At 37.7% G+C, this 17,421-nt stretch overlaps 1 protein-coding gene across 1 annotated transcript; it reads left to right on the forward strand.

The window, feature by feature from the left end:
- The first annotated feature begins 4,797 nt into the window (after window positions 1–4,797).
- On the forward strand, window positions 4,798–5,361 carry LOC127137419 (uncharacterized). Its single transcript, XM_051063883.1, has one exon. The coding sequence runs from the start codon at window positions 4,798–4,800 to the stop codon at window positions 5,359–5,361; it is 564 nt and encodes a 187-aa protein (XP_050919840.1).
- The last annotated feature ends 12,060 nt before the right edge of the window (window positions 5,362–17,421 follow it).

Raw genomic sequence — 17,421 nt, forward strand, 5'->3', positions numbered from 1 at the left:
TTGCAATAATTATGTTTATTAAAGTTTCTTGAAATTCATTTGCATTGCATATCATGCATCATTCTAAACATTACATTTTTTGCATTTCCAAGACTTATCTTTATCCTTCACTCCAATAGATAAGATGTTTTACCGGTACAATACTCGAGCTAGTCATTAGAAAAGGATGGAACAACTTTAGCAGGAAAACCAGGAACTCGGGGAAGAAGTTACTTCGCTCAAAGGCAGTTTGGAGAGACTCCCAACAATGATGGAAATGGTGGTGGATGCTCAAAATCAGCCACCCTCAGAGCCTATCCAAAGAACTGTAATTTCAGAGGTCGTGTCTACGCCCATTTCTGTGGCACCTATAAGCACTACTCAGTATCAGATGCACCCCAATTTCCCTTGGGGCATGCCACTAAATTATGTCCTATAAGGTTACTACCCACAAGTTCCTGAAGCTTCGTAATTCCTATTGTCATGTCCGTGCCTCCTCCTATGATACACTCTACTCCATACCACGAAGAGACCATCTTTCACGCCATTCCAAGTGAGAGTATGGGAGCATATGAGAAAATGGACGAATTCCAAGATCAATTTGCTAAGATTAAAAAAGAGATTAAAGCCCTTAGGGGAAAATATCTATTTGGGAAGAATGCCCACGATCTCTTCCTTGTGCCAAATATCAAAGTACCTGCCAAATTCAAAGTACCTGACTTTGAAAAGTATAAGGGGGATTCTTGTCCGAGGATCCACTTAACTATGTATGCCCAAAAAATGTCCACTCAAACTGACAACTACAAGTTGCTAATTCACTATTTTCAAGATAGTCTGACTAATGCCACTCTTAAGTGGTACATGAACTTGGATAGTGCCCATATCCGCACATTTAATGATCTAGGCGAAGCTTTCATCAGGTAGTACAAGTACAATGTCGACATGGCGCCGGACAGAGATCAACTTCGGGCTATGTCCCAAAGAGACAAGGAAACTTTCAAGGAATATGCACAAAGATGGCGCGAGGTTGCCGCCCAGATTTGTCCTCCTCTCGAAGAAAGCGAAATGACTACGATCTACTTGAAGACTATAAGTTCTTTCTACTATGAATGAATGATAGCAAGTGCACCAAGTGATTTCACCGACATGATGAATATGGGGATGCGTCTTGAGGAAGGTGTTCGTGAGATACGATTGGTTAAGGAAGGTAGTTCATCTAGTGGCGTCAAAAAGTTAGGAGTTGGGTTCCCTAAGAAGAAAGAGCAAGATGTCAGTGAGGTGGTACACAGAAGACCAAGGCAAAGATATGAACAACAACATATTGCAACAATTACTCCAATTCTCAACTCAGCAGTGGTAGCTCCAGCCTATCAGACATAGTTCTTACAACAATCTCAACCACAAGTTCAATAATGACAACAACAACCACAATTTACACAATAACAACCTTAATACATTCAATAGAATATCCCGTAACCGCAACAACAACCTCAACAATAGGCTCGTCCATAATAGAACAATAATCAAATTCAAAGAAGGTCGTAATTCGATCTGATACCTAGGACTTACACATACCTATTCTCATCTTTGGTCGACAAGAAGCACATTCACACCAGACCTCATCCCTCTGTTCCGAAGAAACTTTCATATTGGTACAAAGCTGACCAGTTTTGTGCCTACCACCAAGGGGCACCCAGACACAATTTAGAAGACTGTTATAGCTTGAAGTCTGATGTCCAAAGATTGATCAAAAGCGGCATTCTATCTTTCAGAGATTTCAACCCAAATGTACAAGTTAATCCCATACCTCAACATGGAGGAGCTTCTATCAACATGGTGGAAGGTTGTCCTAGCACTTTCAGAGTTTATGATGTACTCTTTTTAGAAGGAGATATGGTTGAGATGCACCTTGAATTGGGTGAGCTCATCCATATAACACCACACAACTATGTGGCTTGTAGACTTTGTCGTACAACTCTTTATGGTTGCCATGTTGTAAGGGAAGATTTGCAAAGAGAAATAGACAACAAGATTATCCGAGTTGATAGGAACCTGAACTTCAATCAAGTCAACATGGTACAAGCCGACCCTTTACCTCAACATGAGGAAGCTCCTATCAATATGGTTGAAGGTTGTCAAGGTAATTACCAATTCTACGATGTGAGATTCGTGAGAGGATATTTGGTTAGGATGCACAAAAGTTTATTTCGGCTTGCTTTTGTTCTATCGCATGATTATACCGCCTGTGAAGTTTGTTCAATAAACCCACGCACATGTCCCCTTGTACGAAAGGATATCCAAAAATTGTTGGATGCAAGAACTATCACTATTGCTTATCCCAAAAATCTCTAGAACAATTTCATGTTATAATCCCTTAGTTCAACATTCCCGAACCCTTAGAGATTACATTCGATAGTCGCAACTCTATGATTTCTCCTTTGGTTATCTATTTACCAGGTCTAGCTCCATACCAATATGACAAAGCCGTACCTTACAAGTACCAAGCTACCATGATCAAAGATGGAAATGAGGTTCGTTTACCCTCTATGTCTTCCGTCGTTAACATTGTCGATGTAAGTGAAGTAACGAGAAGCGGGCGTGTATTCGCTATGGCACCGCCAAGAAATGGTGAAGCTTCAGTTGGGAAGAAAATGCAAGTTGAGGCGCCGATTGTGAATAATAAACCTGATGTTATGGGAGAGCCCAATGGGGCTAATATCAACTCAGAATTTGATGAGGTTTTGAGATTGATCAAGAAGGGAAAATACAAAATTGTAGATCATCTCTTACAAACCTCTTCCAAGATATCTATTTTATCCCTGCTGATGTGTTCTGAGGCTCATAGGGAGGCTATACAAAAGGTTCTTGAGAAAGCTTATGTCGACCATGACGTAACGATTGACCAATTTGATATCATCGTAGCCAACATAACTGCCTGCAACAATTTGAGTTTTAGTCATGAAGAACTCCCAGTAGAAGGCAAGAATCACAACATGGCTTTGCATATTTCCATGAATTGCCTTACTTATTCTCTATCCGGTATGTCAGTGGACACGGGTTCTTCACTCAATGTCATGCCAAAGTCAACCTTGTTTAGATTGACTTTTCAAAGAGCTCCTATGAGACTTGGTAGGATTATTGTTAAAGCTTTTGACGGCTCCAAGAAGACTGTCATCGGCAAGATGGATCTCCCCGTGACCATTAGCCCACATACCTTTCAAGTTACCTTTCAAGTGATGGACATCCATGCTTCTTACAGTTGTTTGTTGAGTCGCCAGTGGATTCATGAGGCAATAGCTGTCAGTTCAACTCTTCACCAGAGGCTCAAGTTTGTAAGGAAGGGGAAGCTGGTCACAATATGTAGAGAATAAGCTTTAGTGGTGAGTCATATATCATCATTTTATTTTGTAGATGCTAAGGACGAGGTTGGAGCGCAATTTCAGACTCTATCTATTATTAACAAGAATATACAAGAGAATGGATCTTTCATTCATTCCTTCAACGATGCACGACAGTTAGTCAAAGATGGTTCAGCAGGTGGATGAGGACAAGTTGTGAGTCTCCCTCGAAAAAAAACCGTGAAGGCCTTGGCTTCTCACCTACATCTTCAAAGCTTGCTCAACAAGATATGTTTCTCCGTCCTATTCAAGAGAATTTCCAAAGTGGATAATTCATCAACCCTACTCAAACTGAAACAAATGTTGTCATTGAAGAGAACCTTGAAGAGGATGCACAAAGCTTCGTGACGCATGGGATGATCTTCCAAAATTGGATAGTCATTGATGTTCCTACAATTGTTCATGTTTCTAAGTAATATTTTGTGGTTATTTCAAAAAATTCTTTCGTTCTTCCCAAGACGAAAGAGTATTTTGTTGGGCTTTGTTTCAAGTTCCCATTATCATTAATAAAAATGTCCATTTTGTCTTCCATTTTGTTTTTTTTTTGCCTTTCGAAAAATGGTAACCTAAAATAAAACAAACAAAAAGAATCACTTTCAATATCTGCATACAAATTCTATTTTTATTTTATCCTAAAAAACAAGCATAAATCATGTGTGCAAATTAATCAATGTCCCACCCATTGAAAGCGACGACCCTATGCCATATCCCAACTTTGATTTCCCTGTATTTGAGGCCGAAGAAGAAAGTGATTAAGAGATTCCAAATGAGATCTCTCGGCTACTTGAGCAAGAAGAAAATGTCATTCATCCTCACAAAGAGCCAATAGAAGCGATTAACTTGGGTTCCAAAGAAGATATAAATGGGGTCAAGATTGGGGCATCGCTTGTCTCGGATGTCAAGGAGAGAATGATAGATCTTCTCAGAGAATATACAAATGTGTTTGCTTGGTCTTATCAGGACATGCCAAGTCTTGATACTGATATTGTGGAGCACCATTTGCCGTTGAAATCAGAATGTCCATCGGTCAAACGGAAATTAAGAAGAACACACCTAGACATGGATCTCAAGATCAAAGAAGAGGTTCAGAAGCAGATTGATGTCGGTTTTATTGCTACATATGAGTATCCTCAATGTTTGGCCAATATAGTGCTCGTTCCAAAGAAATATGGTAAAGTTCGAATATGTGTCGACTACAGAGATTTGAAAAGGCCAGTCCAAAGGATGATTTCCCTTTGCCTCATACTGATATGTTGGTCGACAACACTGCCAAATTCAAGGTCTTTTCTTTCATGGATGGATTCTCTGGCTACAATCAGACCAGAAGGCAATAAAAGGAAGTATCTTGGCTGACTGTTTAGCTCACCAGCCAATTGACGACTATTAATTCATTCAATTTGAATTCCCCGGTGAGGGTGTAATGTACTTAAAAGCGAAAGATTATGATGAACTGTTGCCAAGTGAAGGGCCGGACCCAGAATCCCATTGGAGCTTGATATTTGATGGAGTTGCTAATGCTTATGGAAATGGAACTCGGGAAGTCATTGTCACTCCTCAAGGTTCTCATATTCCATTTACCACAAGATTGACATTCACATGTACGAACAACGTGGCAGAGTATAAAGTTCTTATTATGGGTCTTGAAGAGGCTATCAACTTGAGAATCAAAATTCTGGATGTATATGGAGATTCAGATTTGGTGATTAATCAGATCAAAGAAGAATGGGAAACTTGTCAACCTGGTTTGATTCCTTACAAAGATTATGCAAGGAGGCTGTCAACTTTCTTAAACCAAATTGAATTTCATCATATACCTCGTGAGGAGAATCAGATAGCAAATGCTCTGGCAACTTTATCCTCCATGAATGTTGTGAACCAGTGGAATGATGTGCCCACAATAAATCTTATGTGCCTTGACAGATCTGCTCATGTGTTCACTGCAGAAGAGGTCATTGATGACAAACCATGGTATCATAACATTTAATGCTTTATTCAAAGACAAGAGTACCCACCTGGGGCATCAAACAAAGAGAAGAAGACTCTTAAAAGGTTGGCTGGCACCTTCTTTCTGAATGAAGACATGTTGTACAAGAGAAACTTTGACATGGTCTTGCTCAGATGCATGGATAAACATGAAGCAGACATGCTGATGATAGAAATTCATGAAGGATCCTTTGGTACCCATGCCAATGGACATACAATGGCTAAAAGGATGTTAAGAGCAGGTTGCTATTGGCTAACAATGGAATTTGACTGCTGCAAATATGTGAATAAGTTCCATAAATGTCGGGTTTATGCTGATAAGATTCATGTGCCTCTAACTCTTCTCAATGTTATCTCCTCTCCTTAGCCTTTCTCTATGTGGGAATTGACATGATTGGTATGATAGAACCTAAAGCTTCGAATGAAGATTGTTTCATTCTAGTGGTCGTTGATTACTTTACCAAGTGGGTCAAAGTTGCATCGTACGCCAATGTAACCAAGCAAGTGGTGTTCCGATTTATCAAGAATCAACTAATTTTTTGTTATGGTGTTCCAAGTAAGATCATTACTGATAATGGATCAAACTTGAAAAATAAGATGATGAAAGAAATATGTGCAAAATTCAAGATTGAACACCATAACGCATCTCCTTACAGACCCAAGATGAATGGGGTTATTGAAGCTGCGAATAAGAATATAAAGAAGATCATCCAGAAAATGGTTATGACTTACAAGGGTTCGCATGAGATGCTCCCTTTTTCTCTACATGGGTATCGTACATTCGTCTGCACTTCAACTGGGGTAACCCTTTTCTCTCTTGTATATGGCATGGAAGTAGTGCTCCCCATGGTGGTTGAGATCCCGTAAATGAGAGTCTTGATGGAAGCATAATTGTCTGAGGCTGAATGATGTAAGAGTAGATTCAATCAATTAAATTTAATTGAAGAAAAGAGGATGACGACTTTATGCCATGGTCAATTGTATCAACAAAGGATGAATAAAGCTTTTGATAAGAAGGTTTGACCTCGTGTGTTCAGAGAAGGTGACCTCATACTCAAGAAGATATTGTCTTTCATTACTGATTCTAGGGGCAAGTGGACTCCTAATTATGAAGGAACATATGTTGTTAAGAGAGCCTTCTCTGGCGGTACTTTAATCCTTACGACCATGGATGGTGAGGAGCTCATTCGTCCTATGAATACCGATGTAGTCAAGAAATACTTCGCCTAAAATAAAATAAAAGAACAACTCGCTAAGTTGAAAACTCGAAAGGGAGGCTTAGGCAAAAAAGAGTGTCACGGTGGTCCGAAAACCCGAAAGGGCGGTCTAGGCAAAAGTTAGAGACATAAACAGAAAATAATCATCCTGGTAGATTGACACTCGCAAGGGGAAATCTAGGAAAAAGTATGGCAAGTAACTGCATCGGGCCAGACTTGATCCACTTAAAGCGACATCGCCCATAAAAGCTTTCTCAATCAAATTACTCTCTCCAGAAGCTCGAACACAATGGATTTTGAAGTTGATAGGGAGAATAGTGGCCATTGTATTTTAATATAGACTTTTCTTGTATTTACCATTTTTCATCTTTGTAAATGATCTATGGAGTCCCGCCATTTGCGGACTACCATTCCTTCAATAAAATTAGAGACTTTATCCATTTGTTTGCAACTCTTATTTTTACTTCCTTCTTGCAAAATGACTTTATTTTTACTTTTGATGAGAAATTCTTGAAACAAAAAGTTTAAAATATTTTGTTCTTGCTTTTAAGGAGTGTGTGTGTGTGTGTTTCTTTTAATTTATGAACATAATAAGGAATGTCAACAATAATCCCATAAAAGGTTGGATCCTGATGTGCGGAGCTCGGTGCTTTCTTAAAATAATGTCTTTGTTATCCCCAATAGAATTGCAGCAGTGGATGATTCTTGATCCTTTAGGAGATCTTCCCTCCATTTGGAACCATTATGTTAGTATCCCCAGAGAATATTGGGCTTAAAGGTAAGCTTTACTCCATTAACGACTTCTAGTTTTATCTCGAGTGACGTTTCCATCCTGTTGAGATTAGATGAGTGTTCATTTGTACTGAGATGTTTATTTCATCTCCAGTTCATCTATTATTGCCTGCTTTGTCAGTATAAACATAACACGTATTCACGCATGCATATACATGATGCGTAATTAAATTCATAATCCATATTCATGTTGTATCCCCTATGTTGTTTTACTTAAATTGGCTGCGTTTATCCCCTAAGTAATATATATTTCCCCTCTTAAATAAAGTCATCGACCTTAAAAAGAAAGCGTATACCCTTTCTAAATCCCCACTGAGTTTATTCCTCGTGGAAGATTTTACTTTAGCTCTCCTTTCCATACTTGGATAGGATAAATCCCTAGTTTGAGATCATTCCTCACTGAGAAGAGTCTTGTTTGACTATCCCTCTCCAGTTTATTCCTGGATTGAACCTGATCTCAGACAGGTCTGATATTGAATCTCTCTAGGATGTAAAAACCTAGATTGATGGTACATTTATTTTGTACCTCCAAATACTTCGATCCCCCGTGAATAAACTTGTTTATGGTTCCCCATCAAAGACGAATTTTGTTTCCTAGCAGTGTTCTTGTAACACTCCCTTTGAAATACCTACCTAACAACAAGTGGCAGTCTCTTTATTTGAGAAGCTTGTTTTGTTCTGGGATTTTGTTTCGAATGAAAAATGATAGTATCTTTTCCGAGAAGTTTGTCTCTTCTCAGTGAAGTTAGAACACATATCAACTTCCTAATTCTTCTATCAAATGTTTATCTCTCTGGAAAATTCCTGTCAGAGAAGTTTGTTAGAGTTCATTTACCCTTTTCAAGAGGAAGTCTTGATTAAAGAAGAAACCGACACCCGTTCGCGGCATACAACCTGGATCATTTGTTGAAGTTTATTTACCCTTTTCAAGTGGAAGACTTGATTAAAGACGAATTGAAACCCATTTATGGAAAACAACCCGAATCGTGTGGAAATTTATTCGACAACAAGTGGCAATCTCTTTATTTGAGAAGCTTGTTTTATCCTGGACGGTAAATGGAAGTCTTTTCCGAGAAGTTTGTCTATCTCCAGTGAGGTCCTTTCACTAAATGGTTATATCTCCGGAAAATTCCCGTCAGAGAAGTTTGTTGGAGCTCTTTTACCCTTTTCAAGTGGAATACTTGATTAAACAAGAGACAAAGACTCGTTCGCGACATACAACCCGAATAGTTTATTGAAGTTTATTTACCCTTTTCAAGTGAAATACTTGATTAAAAAATACACAGAGACTCATTCGCGACATACAACCCGAATAATATGTTGAACTTTATTTACCATTTTTTAGTGGAATACTTGATTAAAGAAGAAATGGAAACCCATTTGTGGCATACAACCCGAATCATGGTTGAAGTTTATTATCCGATGACAAGTGGTGGTCTCTTATTTAAGAAGCTTGTTTCATTCTGAATGACAAATGGAAGTCTCTTCTCCGAGAAGTTTGTCCATTCTTGTAGCGGTAAATTCATGACCATTAAGCTATGAATAAACTTAACGTCAATAAAACCAGAGTCGCCGCTGCGCTTTTATTGTTTCCAAGGGAAAAGGGAAAAGTACGAACAAAACCCAAAGATAAGAAGTTTTCAAATCAAAACTAATAAAATGCCAGAGATTACACATAAAGGGGTTGGTTACACAGAGGGAAGGTGTTAGCACCCAAAGTGTCCTAGGTACTCCTAGGGAGCCTTTTTTTGTGTGCATATGTATTTTTGTACAAATGATGTTTGCAATAAATAAAACAGGGGGATGAGAAAAGAATTCATTAATTATATTTTTGTGTTTGACAAGACCTTCGAACTTGTGCCTACGTACCAACATAAAATGAGGGATCAAAACCTCGTAGTTCGTGGTATCAATTTCAAAGTGAATGAGTTGCTTTTAACAAAATTTTAAGTTTAACAAAGGCACAAAAGGCCTAAAGAGGTTTGAATGAGTGTTAGTTCTTTTTGTCTTTTGAAAGTTTTAAGTCAATATGATTAGATTTATTTACAAGTTTGATTAAGAAAATAAATTTGAAAATGCAATGGCATAAGGCCGGAGTTTCTAATTTGCAATAGGTCTAAGTTTAGAAAAACACAAGCAAAGAAGATTTTAAAAAGGGGGGAGAGATTTAAAATTAAATAAGTGGGGATGAGATAAAGAAACTAATGTTAAGCACAAATTTAAAAGTTAAGAGTTGAAAAGATCTGACCAACGGGCTGCAATCCAATAGACAAGAATGTCATATAGAAACCCAAATTTCCATTGGATTTTAGAATCAAGAAATATCAATACACAAATAGCAAGATGAAGAGCAAGGCATCAAATAAAGATAGCCATATCCAAGCTTAGAAACTCCATGATCTTCCATGTATCAGATGACTTCAAAGATAAGCATTAGACACAAGTTCAAATTAATAGCTTCATCAAGATGAAAGTTCACTTCACAAGCACTTGGTTTCATGAAAGTTGTCATTGGCCAAGTCCTTTTGCATAGGGAATGTTGCCTAATTCTAAGTTAAATGTCTCAGATCAAATCCAACAGTCCATACAAAATGTCTTTTAGGGTTTTTGTTCTTATTATGTACATTAAGGTCAAAAGACCACAAACACAAACAAGTATATACAAACAGAATATATTCACAAAGTATGGCTCAAGTGAGCAAAGTAAAAATGGCATTAAAATAAACAAATTGAATGGTATGAATAATGCCAAATGAAATAAGACTTAAAAAATTAAAGTGCATAAAAGTAAATGGCTTGAAATTAAATGTTATTTGTGAGTTGATTAGAAGTTAGTATTGCTTTTGCTTTTGTTTTGTTTAAGTCATTCTTTGGAGAACACTCAACCCACTATTCACAAGCATGGATCCTTGAACCAAGACATCTTCCAAAGGAAGGAAAAAAGGCCAAGTTTCCACATGATACCATGAAAGAGGGGAGACTTACAATCTCACTTACTAGAATGTTATGCCTTTTGTGTCACAAATTTAGCGCTATGTTAAGCAATCGTAATTGGACTTATGTAGAAGTCACAACTATTTGAGGTCGGGCAATATAAATTTTGGTGTTAATGCATGTTAGAGACATAGTATAACGAACTATCCTCCTAAAATATACCACACACAAAAAGAATATGCAAAAGAGGTGGACCTAATCTCATCCACACTTATGTTGAATTTGCAATCAACTAGCCTTAGGATATAGAGATATCATAGGTCCATGACATGAAAGAATAGAGAAGGGGATTGAGATGAAGAGGGAGGGGGAATGGAATCAACACAAATTGATCAAAGGAGGACTTTTATCCAATTAAAATCATTCATTCATTTTGGGAGATGAAATGTATATTTCATGAATCCCCTAAATCCAATGATTTTAACTCAACAAAGTCAAATCAACCTTGACCAATGCCCAACAACACAAGTCCAATTATACAAGTCAATATTAGAAGCTCAACACAATTTATTTGACATTTAAATAATTAAAATCAATTAAAATATGCATTAAATTAAATTATGATTTATCAAAATCCTAAAACCTCATCAAAACACCAAAGGAATGGTCATGAGATTAATCATAGGTCAAACAAGGTCAAAGGACCTTGGAGAAAAAATTTCATAATTTTTGGAAACTTAAAAGTATTTTTAAACAATTAAAAATATACACAAAATCAATTAAATCATAAAAAATATTAATAATAATCCAAAAAATAATTTTAATTCAAAAAATGAAAGAGGAATTTGTTTAAATTTTTTTGGTGAAACTATCATATTTTTTGGATCAATATTAAAATTAATATGAATTAATGAAAATAAACCAAATAAAATGAAAATCAGAAAATAAGGAAAAACGTGGACCACTTGATCTTCCCACATTAATTGAGGTGGCAGATCAAGCGGCTGCTAGCGTGTATTCTATAATAGTAACGAGTCAAAGCGTTGTACCAATGGTATGTAAAACCAACGCACGAGATTATGACATTTCAAATGGATCATGTGGTTCTGATGAGCACCAACGCATCACCAGAGCCAAAGCTCCGGTCTCCTTCTCCGGTGAGCTTCACCTGACTGGTTCACTCACAATAATCACCAAAATAAAAAATACGGACATGAATTTAAAGTAAAAATTCTCAGGAGCTCGAATCTAGCCTCAATTTATCCTAACTCCAAGTATATTGAAAGAAACAAGGAGTTGAAATTTGAGGTGCACGATCTGAGTTGCTTCGATTTGACCTCAAAGCAACTCAATCTTGTTGCCTACATTGGTAGGACTTCAGACAACCAAAGATCCAAGAGAATTATGAAGAGTTGAGTGAGAATCGAAGAGATGAAAAATTCTGGAAAATACCTTCAATGCAGGCCTGTGCTCGATTGATCTTGCTCTTGATCTTGCTCAGGACACTTGATAGAGTAGAATTGAATGGACAAAAGGCCCAAGATCCTTGGATATTTGAATCTCAAAACAGTGAGATTCAAACTTAATTTCCAATGGAAATTATCAAGATTATCCTTTGAAATGAAAGGGTTTGGAGGTTTGGAGTCAAAGATGGCGCGCAGGGTCCCTATTTCTGAACATAGAGGGCTCTATTATAGCCAAATGGATTGATATTTGCACACTTGAAATGAAATCTAAAAATAGCAACGTACATTGCATGGGTGCATGGGCATGTAAGAGGCCCATGTAATCACTTCTTCTGATCCATAGTTAAGTACAAGCATTGCTGAGATCATGTTGGAATGTTATGCATTGGTGTATGGAATGTTCAAGTTCTATTTGTGCCAAATGATCACTCATGTTCAAGCCACACGCAACCCATTCAAATATTGTCCAAAATGGATGAAATTCGACTTTTTGGAAAGGTTAGATCAAGAGGAACAACTTTCATGTTGAACACTTTTTCATTTGAAGCTTGTATCATGATGAATTTTGAAGTGGAAGTTTGGAAAATCAAACATGTGAAAAAAAATTCTAAGTGTCAAGCCACATGTTCACTTATTCCATCTTGGCCAACTTTTTATGTGAGCTTCAAATGAGAAAAGTTCCTTCATCAAAGTTGTAGCTCTCTCAAAGTCCTTCAAAATTGTCACAAATTTGACCTCATTTGGATTTAATATAAAGGAGGTGTGCATTTTTGAAGTTGAGGAAAATCACTTGTTCAATGACATTGGTTCAAAATGACCTATAATGTATCCTCATATCATATGCACATAAAAGTTGAATTTGGTCTTCATCCAAATATAAAATTTGAAGTAGACATCTTGAATTTGATTGTGCAACTTGGAAATCTTTCATCTCATAAAAAAATGAGCAAGTTATGGTCTTGGGAAGTTGACCTCCAAATTAGGGTTTAGATAAAATGACCTATAATCTTTCACCATAAAAAGTGACTTTCCAAGAAAAACTAGCTCTAGACCGTAACATGAAAGTTGTTTGGAATGTCAGTTAGAGTAACTTTTTTCTTGGGATCATTTTCATATGACAAAAAGTGTAGGAGATAGGGTCTAGGGAACCCCAGTTTTGATCAGATGAATTCCTCTGGTCAACCACCATGAACCAACTTGGTAGCTTGCAATTCTCTTGACTTTTGGGACTAATGGGAGATCATACATGCATAAGCTGATGAAATTTGAAGTATCCCTTGAAGTATTTGATCAATTGTTGAAGAAGGTGAAGGAGGTGAAGGTTAAAATCTTCGCATCGACTCAGTAGAATGGGCTTAAATAACAACATATATAAATAAATTTTGGTCCCTAAGAGACCTTATGATGTATATGATATGGATGTTAAAATAATCTCTGTGGGGAAAATGTTGCCACAAAAGAAAAGAATCCAGAGAGACTGAAAGTCCGCAAGAGCACAATGCATTTCGTAAGGAAAACTCGCTAGGAAGACAGAGACTCTAGGAATAAAGAGGGTCATGTGTAGGCCAGGCTACGACTTGAAAACTACTGGGGACATGAAGGATTCCATGAAAGTAAATCAATGGAAAGACTCAGCCGGGGAAAAAGGACATCTGCACGGGAAGCGAGTAGATCAGAACAAAGCTGAAATATTCGAGCCAAACAAGAAACGTCGATTTCACCAAGGAAATGCACACTCAAACTCTACTGGGGAAGAAATGATCTTCGACACCGGAGTAACAGAAGTATATTGTCCATTTATCGGTTACTGAGCAAAGGAACAACAAATTCTGATAGGGAGAACATCCGTTACCGGTTAGGGTAAACATGTCAAGGATGACTCGCTGAGGGTGACCAAGATGTATATTACCGATTACTGGGTAAGAATAGACTTGCAGGGGAAAAGCCAAAAATAGGATTTACAACCACCAGCTACTAGACAGAATACCAGTTAAAGTGAACATATCAAGGATAGACTCAAAGGAAAGAAGATCCGTCATCAGTTAAGATGAACATATCAAGGATAGACTTGCCTGGGAAAATCAAGGAGGATATCCGTCATTGGTTAGGATGAATATGTCAAGGATAAACTGCCTGAAAGAGTAGGAATTACATCTATCGAACGCTGGATAGAATACCAGAAAAAGAATATCCGTCACCGGTTAGGATGAACATATCAAGGATAAACTCCGAGGGGAGGAATAGGAATTATATCTATCAGTTACTGGATAGAAAATCACAAAGAGAATATCAGTCATCGATTAGGATGAGCATATCAAGGATAAACTCTGCAAAGGGGAGAAAAGCAGGATTTATAACTATCGATTATTGGGTAGAAGACCGCAAAGAAGGAAACCCTTCACCGATTAGGATGAACATATCAAGGATTAACTCTTTGAGGAACAAATTGGGATTACAACTACCTTTTTACTGGGTAGAATACCAAAAAGAGAATATTCGTCACCGGTTAGGGTGAACATATCAAGGATAAACTCAAAGCAGGGGAAGAAAATATCCTTCATCGATTAGGATGAACATATTAAGGATATACTTCTTGGGGAAACGTGAAAACGAATCAACTGAGGAGAAAAGGGGCACTCTTGCCGGGTATTGGTCAAAAAGTGACACAATGCAAACTAAGAAGAATATTACCAGTTACTGGGTAATAGACTCTTAGGGGACCAAAAGAATCTATCTAGGTAAGATCTAGAAAGAAACGGCCAATTAAGACTCAACCCAACGAGGATATAACTCAAAGGGAGTGGTTCCATCTAGATAATTAACTAGGGAGGAAACTGAAATAACAATCATCCACGAGGAAATAACTCAGTGGGGAATGGAGAAAGGTTAAAGTATTTCTAATTAAGGGACCGACACTCTAAAATTGAAGGAGGACAGACACACCAAACCTGCACGGGGATAAAGTACCACCATAGCAGAGAGTTAAAATAACAATGAATCATAAGGTGTAATGATGCGATAATGAAATTTCTGAACGTATACGTATATGTATATGTATATGACTATACTGACAAAATGATCACAAAGGATACAAATGTCGCTGGTTTGAATCATCGATAAAATTCCCGGCCAATCCGCACAAGAGGTAAACAACTACTGGAGAAAAGATCAACTATCTCAAAGGCTTAATCTTGGCTGGGAAAGCACAAGGATTTGCTGAGGAAAACTGCTATCCACTCTGTGGGGAATTTTTGGTCAACACTATGTCACATGGGTGATAACCCTGCAAGGGATTAACACAATAGCTTCTCAGAATCAAGGAGTAATTTTGACGACTTGCGGAGAAGCAAAATTTTGCCAAAACCGTGCAAACTGCCGAAATAACGCGTCTATAACTCAAGGGAGGCCAACAAACTCGGTTGGGGAAACCAACAAACTCGGCTCGGGATGTCATCAAAAACTCGGTTGCCGAAAAGCTACTTAAATGTTGCTGAGGATGAAAAAAGAATCACGCCAACTGCTTGGGGAGAACAAATAATGCTCCATACTTAGGGCTTACTATTTTTCAAACTGTTGTTGATATTTCTTTAAATGAGATTGATTGCTTAAAATAACCGCTTTTATATGTTTAACAAAATATGATTTTGATTAACAATTTTAATTTCAAAAATGATCATAATAAAATTTAAATCTATTTGGATGAATAATAAGATTTCAAAAATGATCATAATAAAATTTCAAAAATGATCATAATAAAATTTAAATCTATTTTTCTGTTTTATGTCTCTAACTTTTGCCTGGATCGCCCTTTCGGGTCTTCAATCCACCGAGACACTCATTTTTGCCTAAGCCTCCCTTTTGGGTTTTCAACTTAGCGAGTTGTTCATTTCTTTTTAGGCGAAGTATTTCTTGACTGCATCTGCATTCATAAGATAAGTGAACTCTTCACCATCCATAGTTATAAGAATCAAAGCACCGCCCGAAAAGGCTCTCTTAACAACGTATGGGCCTTCATAATTAGGAGTCCATTTGCCCCTAGGATCTGGTTTGAAAGATAGAATCTTCTTGAGCACAAGGTTACCTTCTCTGAACACACGAGGTATGACCTTCTTATCAAAAGCTTTCTTCATCCTCTGCTGATATAACTGACCATGACACATGGCAGTTAACCGCTTCTCTTCAATCAAATTCAGCTGGTCAAATCTGGTCTGACACCATTCAGCCTCAGTCAACTTGGCTTCCATCAGAACACGCAATGATAGGATCTCAACCTCAACTGGGAGCACAACTTCCATACCATAAACAAGTGAGAAAGGGGTTGCCCCTGTTGAAGTGAGGATGAATGTATGATACCCGTGCAAAGCAAATGGGAGCATCTCATGCCAATCCTTATATGTCACAACCATCTTCTGAATGATCTTCTTAATGTTCCTGTTTGCAGCTTCAACAACCCCATTCATCTTAGGCTTGTAGGGAGAAGAATTATGATGTGCAATCTTGAAGTCTTTGCAAAGAGCTTCCACCATGTTATTGTTCAAGTTTGATCCATTATCAGTAATGATCTTTCTTGGCACACCATGCCGGCATATAATCCGATTCTTGATAAACCTCACAACAACTTGCTTGGTTACATTCGCATACGATTCCGCCTCAATCCACTTTGTGAAGTAGTCAATGGCCACTAAAATGAAACGATGTTCGTTTGAAGCCTTAGGCTCAATCATGCCAATCATATCAATTCCCCACATGGGTAAGGGCCATGGAGAGGAAATAAAGTTCAACAGTTTCGGAGGAACATGAATCTTATCTGCATAAATTTGACACTTGTGGCATTTCTTCACAAATTTGCAACAGTCAGATTCCATTGTCAGCCAATAGTAACCTGATCGCAACATCTTCTTTGCCATAACATATCCATTGGAGTGAGTACCAAAGGAACCTTCATGGACTTCAGTCATCAACAGAGCTGCTTTATGTCTATCCACACATCTGAGCAAAACCATATCGAAGTTTCTCTAGTACAATACATCACCATTCAGGTAGAAATTTCTGGCTAATCTTCTCAAAGTCTTCTTATCTTTCAAAGATGCCCCAGATGGGTAAATCTGACTTTAAAGGAGACATTTGATATCAAAGTACCATGGCTTCTCGTCTTTAACTTCTTCAACAACAAACACATGAGCTGGCCTATCAAGACGCATCACAGTCAAATTGGGAACTTCATTCCAATATTTCACTACAATCATTGAAGCCAAAGTTGCAAGAGCATCTACCATCCGGTTTTCATCTCGAGGGATATGATGAAATTCAACCTTTGTAAAGAAAGTTGAAATCCTCCTCGCATAATCTCTATATGGTATCAAACTGGTTTGATTTTTGTCCCATTCACCTTTGATATGATTCACAACCAAAGTTGAATCTCCATAGACATCTAAGTACTTAACTCTGAGATTGATGGCCTCTCCAGGCCCCATAATGCAAGCTTCATACTCAGCCATATTATTTGTGCACTTGAAAGTCAATCTAGTTGTAAATGGAAAATGCGTGCCTTGAGAAGTAATAATCACTGCCCCAATGCCATTACCATACTGATTAACAGCTCCATCAAACACCATGCGCCAACGGGAACCAGGTTCTGACCCTTCTTCAAGC

This window comes from Lathyrus oleraceus, chromosome 4 (assembly GCF_024323335.1).
Source record: "Lathyrus oleraceus cultivar Zhongwan6 chromosome 4, CAAS_Psat_ZW6_1.0, whole genome shotgun sequence".
NCBI lineage: Eukaryota > Viridiplantae > Streptophyta > Magnoliopsida > Fabales > Fabaceae > Lathyrus > Lathyrus oleraceus.

Excerpts from the sequence above, each read along its gene's own strand:
- LOC127137419 (XM_051063883.1), top strand. The coding sequence starts at position 4,798 with ATGTACTTAAAAGCGAAAGATTATGATGAACTGTTGCCAAGTGAAGGG.